This window comes from Panthera onca, chromosome C2, assembly GCF_046562875.1.
Source record: "Panthera onca isolate mPanOnc1 chromosome C2, mPanOnc1 haplotype 2, whole genome shotgun sequence".
Lineage (NCBI taxonomy): Eukaryota > Metazoa > Chordata > Mammalia > Carnivora > Felidae > Panthera > Panthera onca.
In genome coordinates, this window is record NC_138347.1 from 133458517 (window position 1) to 133472752 (window position 14236).

At 47.6% G+C, this 14236-nt stretch overlaps 1 protein-coding gene and 1 long non-coding RNA gene across 2 annotated transcripts in view; one reads left to right on the plus strand and one right to left on the minus strand.

The window, feature by feature from the left end:
- The window catches only part of LOC144612789 (uncharacterized), a 108467-nt gene that overhangs the window by 44952 nt on the left and 49279 nt on the right, over positions 1 to 14236 (minus strand). The gene's annotated exons all lie outside the window — the stretch shown is intronic.
- The window catches only part of GALNT15 (polypeptide N-acetylgalactosaminyltransferase 15), a 46518-nt gene that overhangs the window by 18121 nt on the left and 14161 nt on the right, over positions 1 to 14236 (plus strand). The window contains exons 2-5 of the mRNA XM_060638600.3: positions 1476 to 1642; positions 4262 to 4466; positions 11737 to 11904; positions 13684 to 13801. Of these exons, the coding sequence (XP_060494583.3) occupies positions 1476 to 1642; positions 4262 to 4466; positions 11737 to 11904; positions 13684 to 13801 (658 nt within the window). The remainder of the gene's footprint in view (positions 1 to 1475; positions 1643 to 4261; positions 4467 to 11736; positions 11905 to 13683; positions 13802 to 14236) is intronic.

A 14236-nucleotide genomic window follows, 5' to 3' on the forward strand; every position in this document is an offset into this window, starting at 1 on the left:
TTGACTTTCTACTCTTGCTTGTATTTCCCTACTCCTGATTTTCATCCTTACTTTTATATTACCATTATTTGATTGTACGTATTCCTTTTGAGTGACTTCAAATCCTTTATGGAAAGAAAGAGTGCATACATACAGAAACTAATAAAGTAACTGGCACAGCTAGTTTATGGGATGTTCATTTTTTTTTTTTGAAATCTAGGATTTCTGTTTTACTGTTACCTTAAAGCTCTTCCTGACTATCAATTCCCTTCACCGCCTGCGATAGGATTTTTCCCGAGTCACATGCAGGTGTCCTGCACACGGAGGGTTTCTGCCTTGGTTAGCACGGTGCCAGGCAGAGGGATGGTGAGCCAATGGGGCAGCCTGGTATTTCTCTCAGGCGGGGCCAGCCTTAGTCTGGCTGTCAGACTAAGAACCGCATGCACTTTGACCATCACAATTGCCTTTAGGTGTCGGAAGTTTGAGGTCCCTGAGATAAGCCCTACTCAAAAGCAAATACTCCTCCACGGAGGGACATTTAGAAGCGACCTAGGAAAACAAGTGCCTCCGTGAACAGTCGTGAGTCACGCACTGCTCTACGCATCCCGTTGTTGTTGTAATTCATTCCACTGTGGTCTCAGTCGGAACCCTCAGCAGAGGCAGGGCAAAGCAAATCCGAAGCATCGTGCTCATCTGCAAAGGAAGGAGGGAACCGGACAGGCCTGCGAATGGCCTGGAGGAGGGAGCTCCTCACACTCCCATCTGTCCAGCCACGAACCAGCAGAGGGGAAAGGGCACGACAGCTTTGAACCTCTCTGCCACTTACTGGTACTGTGACATTTGATAAGTCTTGCCCATTCTCTGAGCCTCGGTTTCCTTATCCCCCAAATGGGGGTAAAAGCCCAAACCAAAGACGTATTTTAGTGTAAACAAGCAGTAATATGTGTAAAGGGTCTGGCATTTTGTTGGCCCTCGCACATGTTCAATCCTTGTCCTTCCGCAAGAATAAGAATAATACTTAACATTTATTATGTGCCAGGTGCTATGCTAGACTGTATGGAAGCAGACACAAAGAGAATAGTGTTTCTGCCCTTCAATGAATGATAATTTGTGTTCATAAGACACACACTGTGTACCTCGTCCTATTCAAGCCTAACAACAGCTCCGTGAGGTGGGTGATGTCCTTCATTCCCATTTTACAGATTAGGACAGCCGTCTCCTGGGAGTGGTGGAAACACCCCTCAACTGCTATGAGAGAGACGTGGATTAAACACTGTCAAGATGCTCCTGGGATATGAGGACTGGGAGATCATAGCACCACTGCGAGGGTGTGATGGGTTCTCTTTACACGGAAGTTTCAAGCAAACCCAGAGAGACAGCTACTAAGTTGGGGGATGGGGTGAGCCGTCTGGTTAAAGCAGCTCCAGTCAGGCCCTAGGGAGGGAGTTAGAGGCCGTCCAATGTTTATTTTGTTCTTCTGGTTCTCTGCCCTTCAGGTGTCTGCAACAGCACCCCGAGGAGAGCCTGCCCACAGCCAGCATCATCCTCTGTTTCCACGACGAGGCCTGGTCCACCCTCCTGAGAACCATGCACAGTATCCTTGACACGGTGCCCAGGGCCTTCCTGAAGGAGATCATCCTGGTGGACGACCTCAGCCAGCAAGGTGGCTATGGGCTCCTCCCAGCTCTTCGGGTGGGCCTGGACCCTGGGGGGTTCCCATGCAAAGACTGGGGTTTGGAGCCCCTGGAGGCCAGGTTCCCAGAAGCGTACCTCCAGATGAGGATTCAGGTGCAGGTAACTCATGAGTGAAGAGCCCCAGGGGCAACCAGTAAGGAAATAGGGGGAGAAGGCATAGAGAGCACAGCCACCAAGCAAGGCAAAGAGATCTGAGCCAGAGTCCCGGGAAGTAACTCCAGCCTGATCCCAGGGAGGTATCTCCCAGTCCCAACCTCCACACATCCTAATACGCTTCTTCCCAAGACACTCTAGAATCACAGCAGGGTGGCCATTCATACGTGCTCACTGCCTCCTAGACACTGGGTGATGCACTTGAGCGGATTAGTCATTAAATCACTCTTGGTTAGCCTAATCCATTCATTTTTCAGATGAGGAAGCTGAGGCCTAGAGATGAGACTTGACCAGGACTGAGTCAGGCCAAGCGCAGCAGAGTCGGGCCCAGAGCCTAGACTCGCAGAATCTGCTCAGATGTTTACACTGACGGGAAACTCACTACTAGGGACCAGCCCGTTGCATGACTGAGTCACTAAAAGATGATGGAGACAGAAGAAGGTTCAGCGGTTCTCAAGCTTGAATGTACATCAGAATCACCGGGCTTGCTAAAACACTGATTACTAGCTTTTCCCCCAGAGAGCCCCCAATTCTGGTATTGGGCCCAAGAATATGCATTTCTAACGATATTTCAGGTGATGGGGATGCTGCTGGTTTATGTACTGCACTTTGAGAAACACTGCTTTTCTTTGGGGGGCTTCAGGCCCATATGTCTGTATATTTCTACCAGTGTTGGATCAAAAGTCTATTACTAGTAGCAAGGGAGTCTTGGGGTAAGTGAGTGATTTTAGCTGCACTGAACAAAGTCAAGCTTCTTCTAGTAGGATGGAGCGGGGGAATGAATGTTGGATAAGACAACCAGCAGTGTTCAATACAGTGGAGTCACCATCGGGCTGTTTTTCACATATCCAAGTTCAGAAATTTTAATAGCTTTGCTAATAGATGTCCTTCTCGAGGGAATGGACCTGGGGCTAATAAGCTTACCAGAAAAATAATTATAAAGTAATAAATAGGCAAAAAATTTTACCACCAAGAAATTCAACAGCCAAGTGACTGGAAATCCATCCACTGCTCGACAGTTTCCCCTGCAGAAAAGTCTCCTTGGGGAGCCACATGCTGTTTAAAAGGTGGAGCTTTAAAAAGACTGCCTGAGCCTCCCCTCGCCGGAGACCCAGTCGCCAAAGCAGCAGGGCTGGGTGTATCCCTGTCAAGACTGTCTCTGGGCTGAGGAACTGAGGAAATCCTTGCTCTTTGGCTTAGTTCTGTTCAACACACACGCACTGAATGCCTACCATAGGCCAGCCCTGTGCTAGGGCTCAGAGCAGTGGAAATGGGTGAGGTACGATCCCTGCCCTTGAGAACGTCTTAGTTCAGTGATTAGGGGCGCCCCATTTCCACGACTTCATGGAGGACGCTACTTCTTTCTGAATACATTATTCCTTTGGTCTCCACTGGCTTGTTCATCTTGGCGTATGTGTGCGCGCGCGCACGCACACACACACACACACACACACACACACACACACAGCTTTTCTTATCTTACATGAAAAACCTAAGAAGCCTCTCTCATTCTTTATCCCCTATGGAATCATTGTTCCTAAAGAAAGTCTAGATTCTTGGCTCATTCTCTTCGACCCACTGTGCTGCCCACCCACCCCTACCACTACAAGGAGACCACTTTGGCCAGCACCACCAATGGCCCACCAGCAGCCACATTTCACGGACCCTCTGTCTTGAACCACTGTCTTAGGTCAGATTTCTTAGAAGTGGAGCCTGAGATGAGATTCATGTGCTCGTGATTTGGGGGGCACTGCACTCTCAGGGGAACCCCACAGAAGAGTGGGGGAAGTAGGAGAAGGAGAGGAAGGAGCTAAACCAAGATGAGGTTTCAGATGAAGTCCAGCCACAGCCCGATCCCACAGACAGCTCTGCAGTGCAAGCTGCACCTCAGGATCTGTCCTGCCTTGGGGCAAGAAAGCGGGTTTTGGTAACCCTGCACTGTTTGGTCATTGGCCCTGGGCACGTGGGGCCAAGGGTGGTGTTCTGCATGACTCTCTGGCACTCACAGGAGAGGCAGGTCCATATCCAAGGGCCTGTCTCCAGAGAAGGATGCAGACTACAATTAGTAGTAAACCCACAGCTACATGAAAACCAAAACCAAACCAGTAAAAGGGACCCTAGGGCATCTGCGTAGGGCACCAACAGTATCTGCATACCCTCGCTGCTGCAGTTAGAGAAGGTTAGCCACTCCTCTCCTCTCCTGGTTTTATGACCATCTCTGCTGGTTTTTACCAGAGAGAATACTGACCCACCCCAAACTAACTAAGCAACTTACATCCTAGCAACAGCCACAGTGGAACGTATCTGAGTCTCAGGACGTTATGCTCACCCCAGCTCCCAAGAGAATTGCTGATAGTGATCCTAGTGACAGTCGTCACAATTTCACCGGCTGTGGTGTCTGTGACCCCACTGACCATGACTCTGTCGATTCCAGGACAACTCAAGTCTTCTCTCAGCGAATACGTGGCCAGGCTGGAGGGGGTGAAGTTGCTCAGGAGCAACAAGAGGCTGGGGGCCATCGGGGCTCGGATGCTGGGGGCCACCAGGGCCACCGGGGACGTGCTGGTCTTCGTGGATTCCCACTGTGAGTGCCACCCGGGCTGGCTGGAGCCCCTCCTCAGCAGAATAGCTGGTGACAGGTAACTTCACCCCTGAGGTCTGGGGAGGAAGAGGTGGGATTGGGAGAAATTATCGGCAGCCTCAGCCACTCACAGAGCATCTATCCACCACTGAAAGAGTCCCCAAGTCTCCTCCGCCATTAGAGAGCAGCATGTGTCATTGTTTTTTTTTTCTGATGTTTGAGTTTGAGCCTTTTCAAAAGTACAAGGAGGTAACGTTGGAAGGGAAGTTAGAGGTTCTCCAGTCCATCTGCCTTGTTTGCTGCCTTCTAGACACAAAGACTGAGGCCTGGAGAACAGCTTCTATTAAGTTGCAAATACTCCTGGATAGGGTAACATCTTACCATGGTTATCACTCTCTTTGATGAAAAGTGAGCAATTTTAATCAAGATTGTAATATAACCTGAGAAAAAGTCTTTATACTTTGCTCATAGGTACTTATCCCTAAAAAGAAAGCATTAGACCCGGTGATTGCTAAACTTCTATCGAGAACCAGCATTGCTTTTCTGGATGAGGGGTCTCTAATGTTCTAACCAAGGCCTCAGGAATGTGCAGTCAGAGACAATTGCATTAGCCAAACATTTAAAATTTCTTCCTTGACCATTTTCCATTCTTCTTTCCCCATCTTACTGTCATTTACTCCCCCACTTCCTGCTCTCCTTATACAGTTTCTAAACATGTCTTGTCGACCACTTTCTTCAACCTGAATATCCCACTAAGGAAGAGCAAAACCTGGTGGCTAGCCCACCTTGGACCAGCCCGTGGGGTTTGCAGAGGCCTATTACACAGTAGGGGTTCAACAAATGATTGCTTCTGACGATGCCCCGCCAGACAGGGCTGATGCTAGAACCAAGCCTTATGACTTCTATTCTTGCATTCCTTCCCCTGGTAAATGTTCGCTGTCTCCTTTGAAGTTGGGGATGACCACATATAAAAAAAAGTCATTACTGGACGAGGAGGTAGAGGAATTAGCATATTCCACTAGACGGAGGAGCTTTCGAGCAGCACAATGCAAATTGTTAATAGTCCAGCAATTCCTTTTTAATAAAGAACCATCAGAGCTCAAGCGAAATCAAGAAGGATTAATTATGCAGGACCATGACGCAGATTACTGCCCATCCTTGGCTATTATCTCAGAAGAAAAGGAAACGTGCATAAGTCCAGCACCAAGACCAAGGCAAGCAAACACGCGAAGCCTGCAACTCTGCCATCTTGGATTCTCCTCTCAAAATCACAAGGACTGTGTATCTTTGGAGCAGGACCTAAAGTTGGTCCTGCCTATTCCCTGCATAGACAGATGGCTTTCAGAGGGACCTGTAAAACCATCTAGTCCTACCTCAGGATTGCACTGCTGAAAAAAACCGAGTTCCTAGGAGGGCAAGGAGACCCCTCAGGGTCATACAGGCACTCAATAGCTGGGCTGTTTTCTTTTATGCAGACATTTAGGAGCCTGGTCATATATTATTAAGCCATATGTATGCATAACCCTAACAGATCGCTTTCGTATAATTCTTCATTGACCTGCCCTCCTCGTGAGATGTCTCAGGCGGCTAATTCTGCTCCCGTTTCACAGAGAGGGATGTTGGGGCTCCCTGGGGTGAAATGATCTGCAAGGGCACACAGAGACTCTGCAGGTGAGCCAGGTGTTCCAACTCTGGGTCCACTGCTCTTTTTGTTGTCTAGGAATTTTTTTAAGAATTGGAGAGCGGTACCTGTATGACTCAGTCAGTTAAGCGTCTGACTCTGGTTTGTGATCTCATGGTGTGTGAGTTTGAGCCCCATATCGGGCTCTGTGCTGACAGTGCAGAGTCTGCTTGGGATTCTCTCTCTCTCCCTCTCTCTCTCCCCCTCCTTTTCTTGCTCTCTCTCTCAAAATAAATAAATAAATAAACTCTATTTAAAAAAAAAAAAAAAAAAAGAATTGGAGAAGCTGATCAGGGAGTAAAATTTGGTCATACCCACCCCCACCCTGGTTGTGAGACACGTGTTAAAACATTGATTAGAACAAGCCCCTCATGTCTGCTTCTCACATTGGTGCCATTTTCACAGATCTGGAGATTTCTCACTCTAGGCTGAGTGAGGAAGACTTGGCAATACCTCAGTGTCCTCAGCTTGAAATAAAATGGGTCTCCCTGAGAAACCTTCCACAGTGAAGAGGTGGGTCCATGAAATTTTAATTTCCTGGGCTCTTCCCTTCTTCTCTTTATCAAACTTCTCCCCCTCTCCTTCTCTCTCTCATTCTCCCTCCTTCTCTCTGTCTGTTTCTCTCTCTCTCTCTCTTTCTTGCACACGTGTGTATACACACACACACACACACACACACACACACACACATACACAGCCTCTGGTCCCAGACCCATTCTGGCTTGGCTCCCTCATCATGTCCCCTCCCTTCTGTGGTTTGACCATCTTTTTGCGACCCCCCACCTCATTCACAGCTTCCTGTGCACCCTATTTGCTCTGGGACCTAGTGTTCACCTTGAAGGCCTTTGCAGGTGAGGGTCTGAAAGAAAAGCTACCTCTCTTGGGTCTGATTTCTCATCTCTCTCCACTGCACACAATGATACTCTGAAACCTGCAGCTGGGTCCCCTCTTAAGGTTTGTTTTACTCCCATGGCAACTTTGCTCAAGTGTTCCTCTGGCCTCCTGTGGCCACTCACCTCGTGTAAAGCAAAGCCATAGAAGCCAGTGGGCACAGTTCCTAATAGCTGCTGCTCTTTGAGAGAGGAAAGGGTCCCCAGCTGAGGTTCATGGCAAGAGGCATTCTGTCACCAGGTGAGGACCCACTGTGCAGAAGGTAAGAAAAGGTCTTTAAGAACTTTCATTAAAAAGGTGGAGTGGGATGATGAGTAACAGTGTAACAAGCCATAAATCAACTATTTCAAAGAGCCATAACTTCCTCATCAACCTGGTCAGAGGGTTCAAGGCCTGGTTCCTAGCCCTGGTTCTCTGTCCTTGCCCACAGAACAGGTCTATGGAGAGCCATATGGCAACTTTGTATGAACTGGTAAAAGGATTCCTTTCTTCATTACCCTTTACTCCCATTCCTCAGAACATGTGTCATAATACATTCGTTTTGTAGAACAACATACCTTAATGATAACTGCCAGAAATTTTAGAAATAGGTATGCAAATTTCCAACGTCAGTATTTGAGGCATTCTCTAAGTTTGGGCAGTGCACAGCCCACATAACTGTACATAGCAGCCCCAGACGGAGTTACTCAAAGAGCAGTTTTTGTAGAGCAGAATTAAAGGTGCTGATTGGTGGTTGGTTTCCATGTAAAGCAACAAAGGTGAAGATCAAGGGTAGCGGTCAACTGCCATGTGCTAACTGCCAGCTCTAGTACCCAAGCCATGGAGTGAGAGTCATGGCCCTAGACAAATGAAGGTTTCCAGTGGGAAGGGGGCAGTCCTTAGTGAAGTGCTCAAAGACAACACCCCCTGAGGGGCGATGCTGGCTCCAGAGGTTGTTTAAGTTGTTTTCCACTTAAATTGGGTCTGGTCCTCTATCTTAGAGACACCTAGTTCTTTTTTTTTTTTTATTATTTAAAAAAATATATATATTTTTTGATATTTTTTCATTTTCGAGACAGAGACAGAACATGAACGGAGGAGGGTCAGAGAGAGGGAGACAGAGAATCTGAAGCAGACACCAGGCTCCGAGCTGTCAGCACAGAGCCTGACGCGGGGCTCGAACTCATGGACTGTGAGATCATGACCTGAGCTGAAGTCAGACGCTTAACCGACTGAGCCACCCAGGCGCCCCGAGATACCTAGTTCTTAAGGTCACCTAGTGCTTAGCCAGGGCTGGGCCTGCTCAGTGGGGAGAAGCAAGAACCACTCTGCCCTGCAAGAGGTTAAATGATGGAAAGCAGTCTGAGGAATCCTGTGTAAAAGTGGTGTGTGTGTGTGTGTGTGTGTGTGTGCGTGCGCGCTGAGGAGCAGCAGGGGCCCAAGATGCCTCCAGCCCACAAAGGGAGCAGCCTCCTTTTGGTCTCATGTCCCTGGGAAATTCTCCAGCCCTCATCTTGCTCCACACCCCTCAGCATGACAGAGTCTGAAAGAGCCAGCCGCGGCAGTCCTGGGGTCACCCTTGAGAAGCAAGAGCTCTGGGGCGAGAGAATTTAGAGCCTTGATAATTTCCCCAACACCGAGAATCTGGGTGAACTTCCAAAATGACTGTAGTCATCATAGACCCAGAGGGACACTGAAGCACAGGAATAAGGCAGGATGAGATAAACTAGGGCTTACAAATAAACTAGGTTTGGTTGGTAAGGTTGAAACCCCAGTTAAGCTGACCTCATGTATTACAGTCAACAGTCAACCAGTGTTGGCTGATAGCTCTCCTACCTCTGTGTGTCTTGTGAAACCCAATCGCCTGACCTGGAACTTAGAGAGGCTTACAAGAGAATCAGCCTTGCACTTGCCTGAGAGTTAAAGCTCAATTTGAAAGAGAGAATGATGGCATAAGCAGACACTTTGAGCTCCTTCCAAGTCAAACAAGGCAGCGTTGCCATGTTGCGTTAAGCGTATTCCAAGAACACCAGACACATCTGTAGGTGCAAAACCCAAAGCTAAATATAAGACTGTTTGGGTTTTTTAAATCACCATTTTTGAGTCACTAGACTACAGTCACTCCCTAATTCAGCCGTGGTCAAGCAGCTGCTATCCTCTTAATCTCTACCCAAAAGGCACTTAGAGAGGTTCGTGAATAATCACCTAAGTGTCTGGTCAAGATAGAAGCAAAAGGAGATTTCAGCCAGGAAAAGGTAGCGTTGGATATGAGGGGTGATACAGTTATTAATCGCGAGCTTTGCATAGACTCTGAGGTTCCAGCAACACAGAGCAAAAAGAGAAATTCGATAAATTCCAGAGTTCCCATTTTCCGGTCAAAAGTAATGTACACCTTTGTCAGGAAGGACACAGCTCGAAGATCTAGGACCAGCAAGCTGTATGGTTGCTCGGATGCAATTTCCTTTCTTGTCCTGTTATGATTACTAAGATGGCACAAATTTGAGGGGATTCTTCAGGATTCAGCCACACGGCTTCCCTGGCTCTCGATTCTGAAATTCCACAAAATGCTTTGCCCGGAGCCAAATCCATTCCATCTGCTCAGTTCACTCTGCCGTAAGTGGGGACTTGGGGTGGGGTGGGGGGGTTGGGTGTCCTCCTTTCTTCCTTGATCTTGCCTCTCAGTTTTCTTTGGTCAATTCAGGATGCCAGAAATAGTGGAGACCCAGAGGGATTAAGTTTCCCTTCCCTTCCAGAGGCAACAATGTGAAAAGGGCAGGAAAACCATATCAGAGTCCTTGCTCTAAATATAAACCCCATGACTTCTTATGCCAACGTCAGTCACTTGAGGACAGATAATTGAGTCCCAAGACCAGCCTGGCCCTCTCCATGTAGCCTGGGCTACCCTAGTCCTGGCCATCTCCAAGATGGAAGGAACAGAGATGGACATCAATAGAAGTGTAAAACACAGCGTGGCTGGCATCTCTCCTGCCAGGAATCTCTCTTCTCTTAGAGTGGCACCTCCCAGCCACCCCCGAGTTCAGGACTGATCTATTTCCTGGCATAGATTTTAGAACTGATAGTCATTGGGGGCACCTGGGTGACTTAGTCAGTTGAACGCGACTCTTGATTTTGTATGATCCCAAGGTTATGAGATCAAGCCCCACATCAGGTTCCACGCTGAACGTGGAGCCTGCTTAAGGTTTTCTCTTTCTCCCTCTGGCCCTCTCCCCACTCATGCTCTCTCTCTTTGTCTCAAATTAAAAAAAAAAAAAAAAGTAACAGCCATGAGAGAAAACCTGTGACAAAACAGAAAACAATGCGACTGAGATATTGGCTAGGTGGAGATCAGCTCCTGGCACACCACCTGAGTGGTCACCTGTCTAGTTACAATGTGAAGTTGTATGTAAGCGATGAACCACAGAACCTACCCCCAAAAGCAACAGCACTCTGTATACACTGTATGTTAGCCAACTTGGCAATAAATTATATTTGAGATAAAAAAAAAGCTTCTGACCTGTACCAGTTTCCCACATTACCTTCCCTGAGGTCATATCCCAGGCTGTTGCAAGCAGAACAAAACAAACAACAATCACACAAAAGGATAAAATACCGTCACCAACAGCCATCAGTAAATGAACAAGCAAATAAGTCTAGACGCAGGACCGCCATTTGCTTGTAGACACCATGTGCCCACATACACTTGCATTAACATCAGGGACACGTCTGGGGCTTGGCAAACCTGATTCCTCAAGCCAATCAAGTTGTATAATACAGGAACAAGAAACAGACCCTAGAGCAGGGGCCCATGAACCTTCTGAAATTATGCATAATACTTTGGATATGTGCCTATGATTATTTTTCTGAAGAGGAGTCTACACTTTTCAAAGGGAAAAAGACCCCAAAAGAAGTCAATAGCCATAGTCCTAGAGTGTTACTGCTGAGAAAGGTATTTGTGGGACGTGGTTCAACCTCCCGCTTTACAAAGGAGGAAACCAAGGCCCGGAGAGGTATGGCAGCTGTCTCAAGATCACACAGCCCATTAGTGGCAGAGCTGAGCCTAGAACCCCATTCTCCTGTCTTTCAGTGTTATCAACAGAGGTTTATGAAAAAAGAAAGAGGCAGGGGGGCGCCTGGGTGGCTTTGTCGGTTGAGCATCCAACTTCGGCTCAGGTCACGATCTCGCGGTTTGTGAATTCGAGCCCCGCTTCAGGCTCTGTGCTGACAGCTCAGGGCCTGGAGCCTGCTTTAGATTCTGTCTCTCTCTCTCTCTCTGCCCCTCCCCTACTCACACTCTGTCTCTCTCTCCTTCAAAAATAAATAAACATTTAAAAAAATGTTTTTAAATAAAAAAAAGAGGCAGGCATGCTATTTAATGAAATGAGCTCCCAGCCCCTCATGCAAAAACATATTTTCTAGAACAGTACTAACAGAAATATAATGAGCCATGTATATAATTTAAACATTTCTAATAGTCACATTACAAAACAAAAAGAAACAGATGAAGTTAATTTTAATAATACATTTTAGCAAACCCAATATATCCAAAATGTTATTATTTCAACATGCGATGAATGGAAAAATTACTGAGATTTTTACATCTTTTTTTCATACTAAGTCTTCTAAATCCAGTGTGTATTTGACCCTTACACCACACCTCAACCCAGACCATATTGTGGCCACTGGCTCCCATACTGGGCAGTGCAAGTGTAGATCATCTTTCTAACCTCCAGTAAGTGAATGGTTTGTATCCCTTATTTGATTCCACAATGCTTTCCAGGAGCCGGGTGGTGTCTCCAGTCATAGACGTGATTGACTGGAAGACTTTGCAGTATTACCCTTCCAAGGACCTGCAGCGTGGAGTGTTGGACTGGAAGCTGGATTTCCACTGGGAGCCTTTGCCAGAGCGAGACAGGAAGGCCCTCCGGTCCCCCATCAGCCCCATCAGGTGAGGTTCTGTCACATAGCCTGCTTTATACCTCTGCTTCCTCAGGGTGGACTCAGCAGCCAAACTGCCTGGGATCTAATCCCAGCCCCACCAGTTTCCTAGCAAGTTGCTTACTCTGTGCCTCAGTTTCCTTATCAGTGAATTGAGGGCAAAAGGGTTGTTGGGAAGGCTAAGTAAAAGAGTTCCTGCGTGAAAACCATGGAGAGAGTGCCGAGCGCAACACTTGGTGTTATTAGTGTTATATTCTTATGGGAATGGGGTCCAGCTTAAGTTCCTCCAGGGAGCGTCAGTGGATGCCTCTGTGTGGGGCAGTGAGAGAACCCGAGCTGGGATCTTGAGCTAACTCTACTTCTCCAGGTAACACTGGAATTTCCCTGGCCTCAAGTACTTTCTTGCTAAAAAGGAAGAATTCAGCCAGGTGAATGCTAAGACACCGTAACTCTCAAAATATATCAAATTTTATGGTTGCTTGCTTGCTTTGGTTTTTGGGTGTGTTTGGGTTTGGGACAATTATTCTATTTAAGAAGATGTTCTAGATATCTTCTGTTCTGTAACAAACCACCCAAACTTCACTGTAAAACAACAACCGTTTTTTTAAGCGCACAGATTCTGTGTGTCATGAATTATGAAAGGAAGCATCAGGGTTGGGTGTCTCTGCTCCGTGGTATCTGGGGCCTCAGCAGGACCATGCACTAGACTAGAATGGCAGGAAATGGCTCAAGGGGCCGTGGGGGTGGGGCTGGAATCCCCGTGAGGCTCCTTGAATGTCTGAAGGTTCATGCTGGCTATCGGGGGACCTCAGTGGGAACTTCACCCGCTCTCTCCCTGAGGTCACTGCACGTGGGGCTGGCCACACCATGGCACTGGGTTCTAAGACTAAGTATCCCACTCAAGAGGCCCAGGTGAAACAAGCTGTATCCCTCTCCCCCTTTAAAAGAACAATTTATTGCCGTGAATTTCACGTAACACAAGTGAGCCGTTTAAAAATGAACAATTCAGCAGCAGGTAGCACGTTCACAATGTTGTGCGGCCACCACCTCTATCTAGTTCCAAAACATCTCCATCACTTTACAGTAAAATCCCATACCTATTAAGTGGTGTTTCCCACCCTCTCCTCCCCCCAGTGCCTGGCAACCATCAACCACTGTCTGTCTCTATGGATTGATCTGTTCTGGATGTTTCATATAAATGGAATCATAGGATATGTGACCTTTTGTGTCGGGCTTCTTTCAGTCAGTATAATGTTTCAGAGTACATATCCCGTTCTATAACCAAACCTCAGAAGTCACCCAGGGTCACTTCCAACATAATCGCAGGCCCATCCAGGTTCATGGGAAGGAAGAAGACTAGACCCCACCTCTCAGGGGGAAGCAATATCAATGTCACATTGTAAGAAGGGCCCGTGGGACAAGGGATCATGTGGTGTTTACCCCCGGGCAGTCGCCCTCCATCTGCAGTTTGAGCCCCGCATTGGGCTTGCTGCTGTCAGCACAGAACCTGCTTCAGATCTTCTCTCCCGGCCTCTCTCTCTGCACCTCCTCTGCTCACACACTCTCTCTCAAGAACAAATGAATCTTAAAAAAAAAAAAAAAAAAAAAAAAAAAAAAAATACTGGGATTTTTGACCTGGTTGCTTGGCTCCAGTCTTGCAATTAAAAGCACTGAGGTCTATCTGGGCCCAGAGTCCACTCTCTCGGCCCCTGGAGCTCCCACATGGTAAGACTTCCCGATATACTTGAGGTTCTGAACTGCAGTCTGTTCCTGTCTTCTCTCTGCCTAGGAGCCCTGTGGTGCCCAGTGGTGTTGTGGCCATGGACAGACATTACTTCCAAAACACTGGTGCATATGACCCTCTCATGTCACTGCGGGGTGGTGAAAACCTCGAACTGTCTCTCAAGGTATGTCCTGGACCAAGGGAGGAGCCAGATGGGTTCTGTGGAGTAGTATGTGAGGTCCCAGCTGAGACGCAGCCATTAGAAATGCCCCTGGTCAGGGATAAAGCTGCAGGCAATGTATCGAGTCATGAAATGTAGTGTGTTTCTTTCCCTTCCCACGTCTATCATGCCCTATTCTGATTGTGCCCCCAGCCTCCCTCTTGAAACCAGCTATCCAACCTGTGCATAGGAAAGGGCATCATATCAGCCGTCTACACTGTAGCACAGGGGTTCCCGTACATTCTGTGTTCACAGCACCCTTGGCATCTCAGGCGTTATTCATGGCACCCATAGGCCAAAACAAATGCCAAACAGTTCTGTGCATTGCGCTCACTGGTCCTGCCTCGTCCACGGATTCAGTTGCCCATGGTCCACCTTGGTCCAGAAGCAGATGATCCT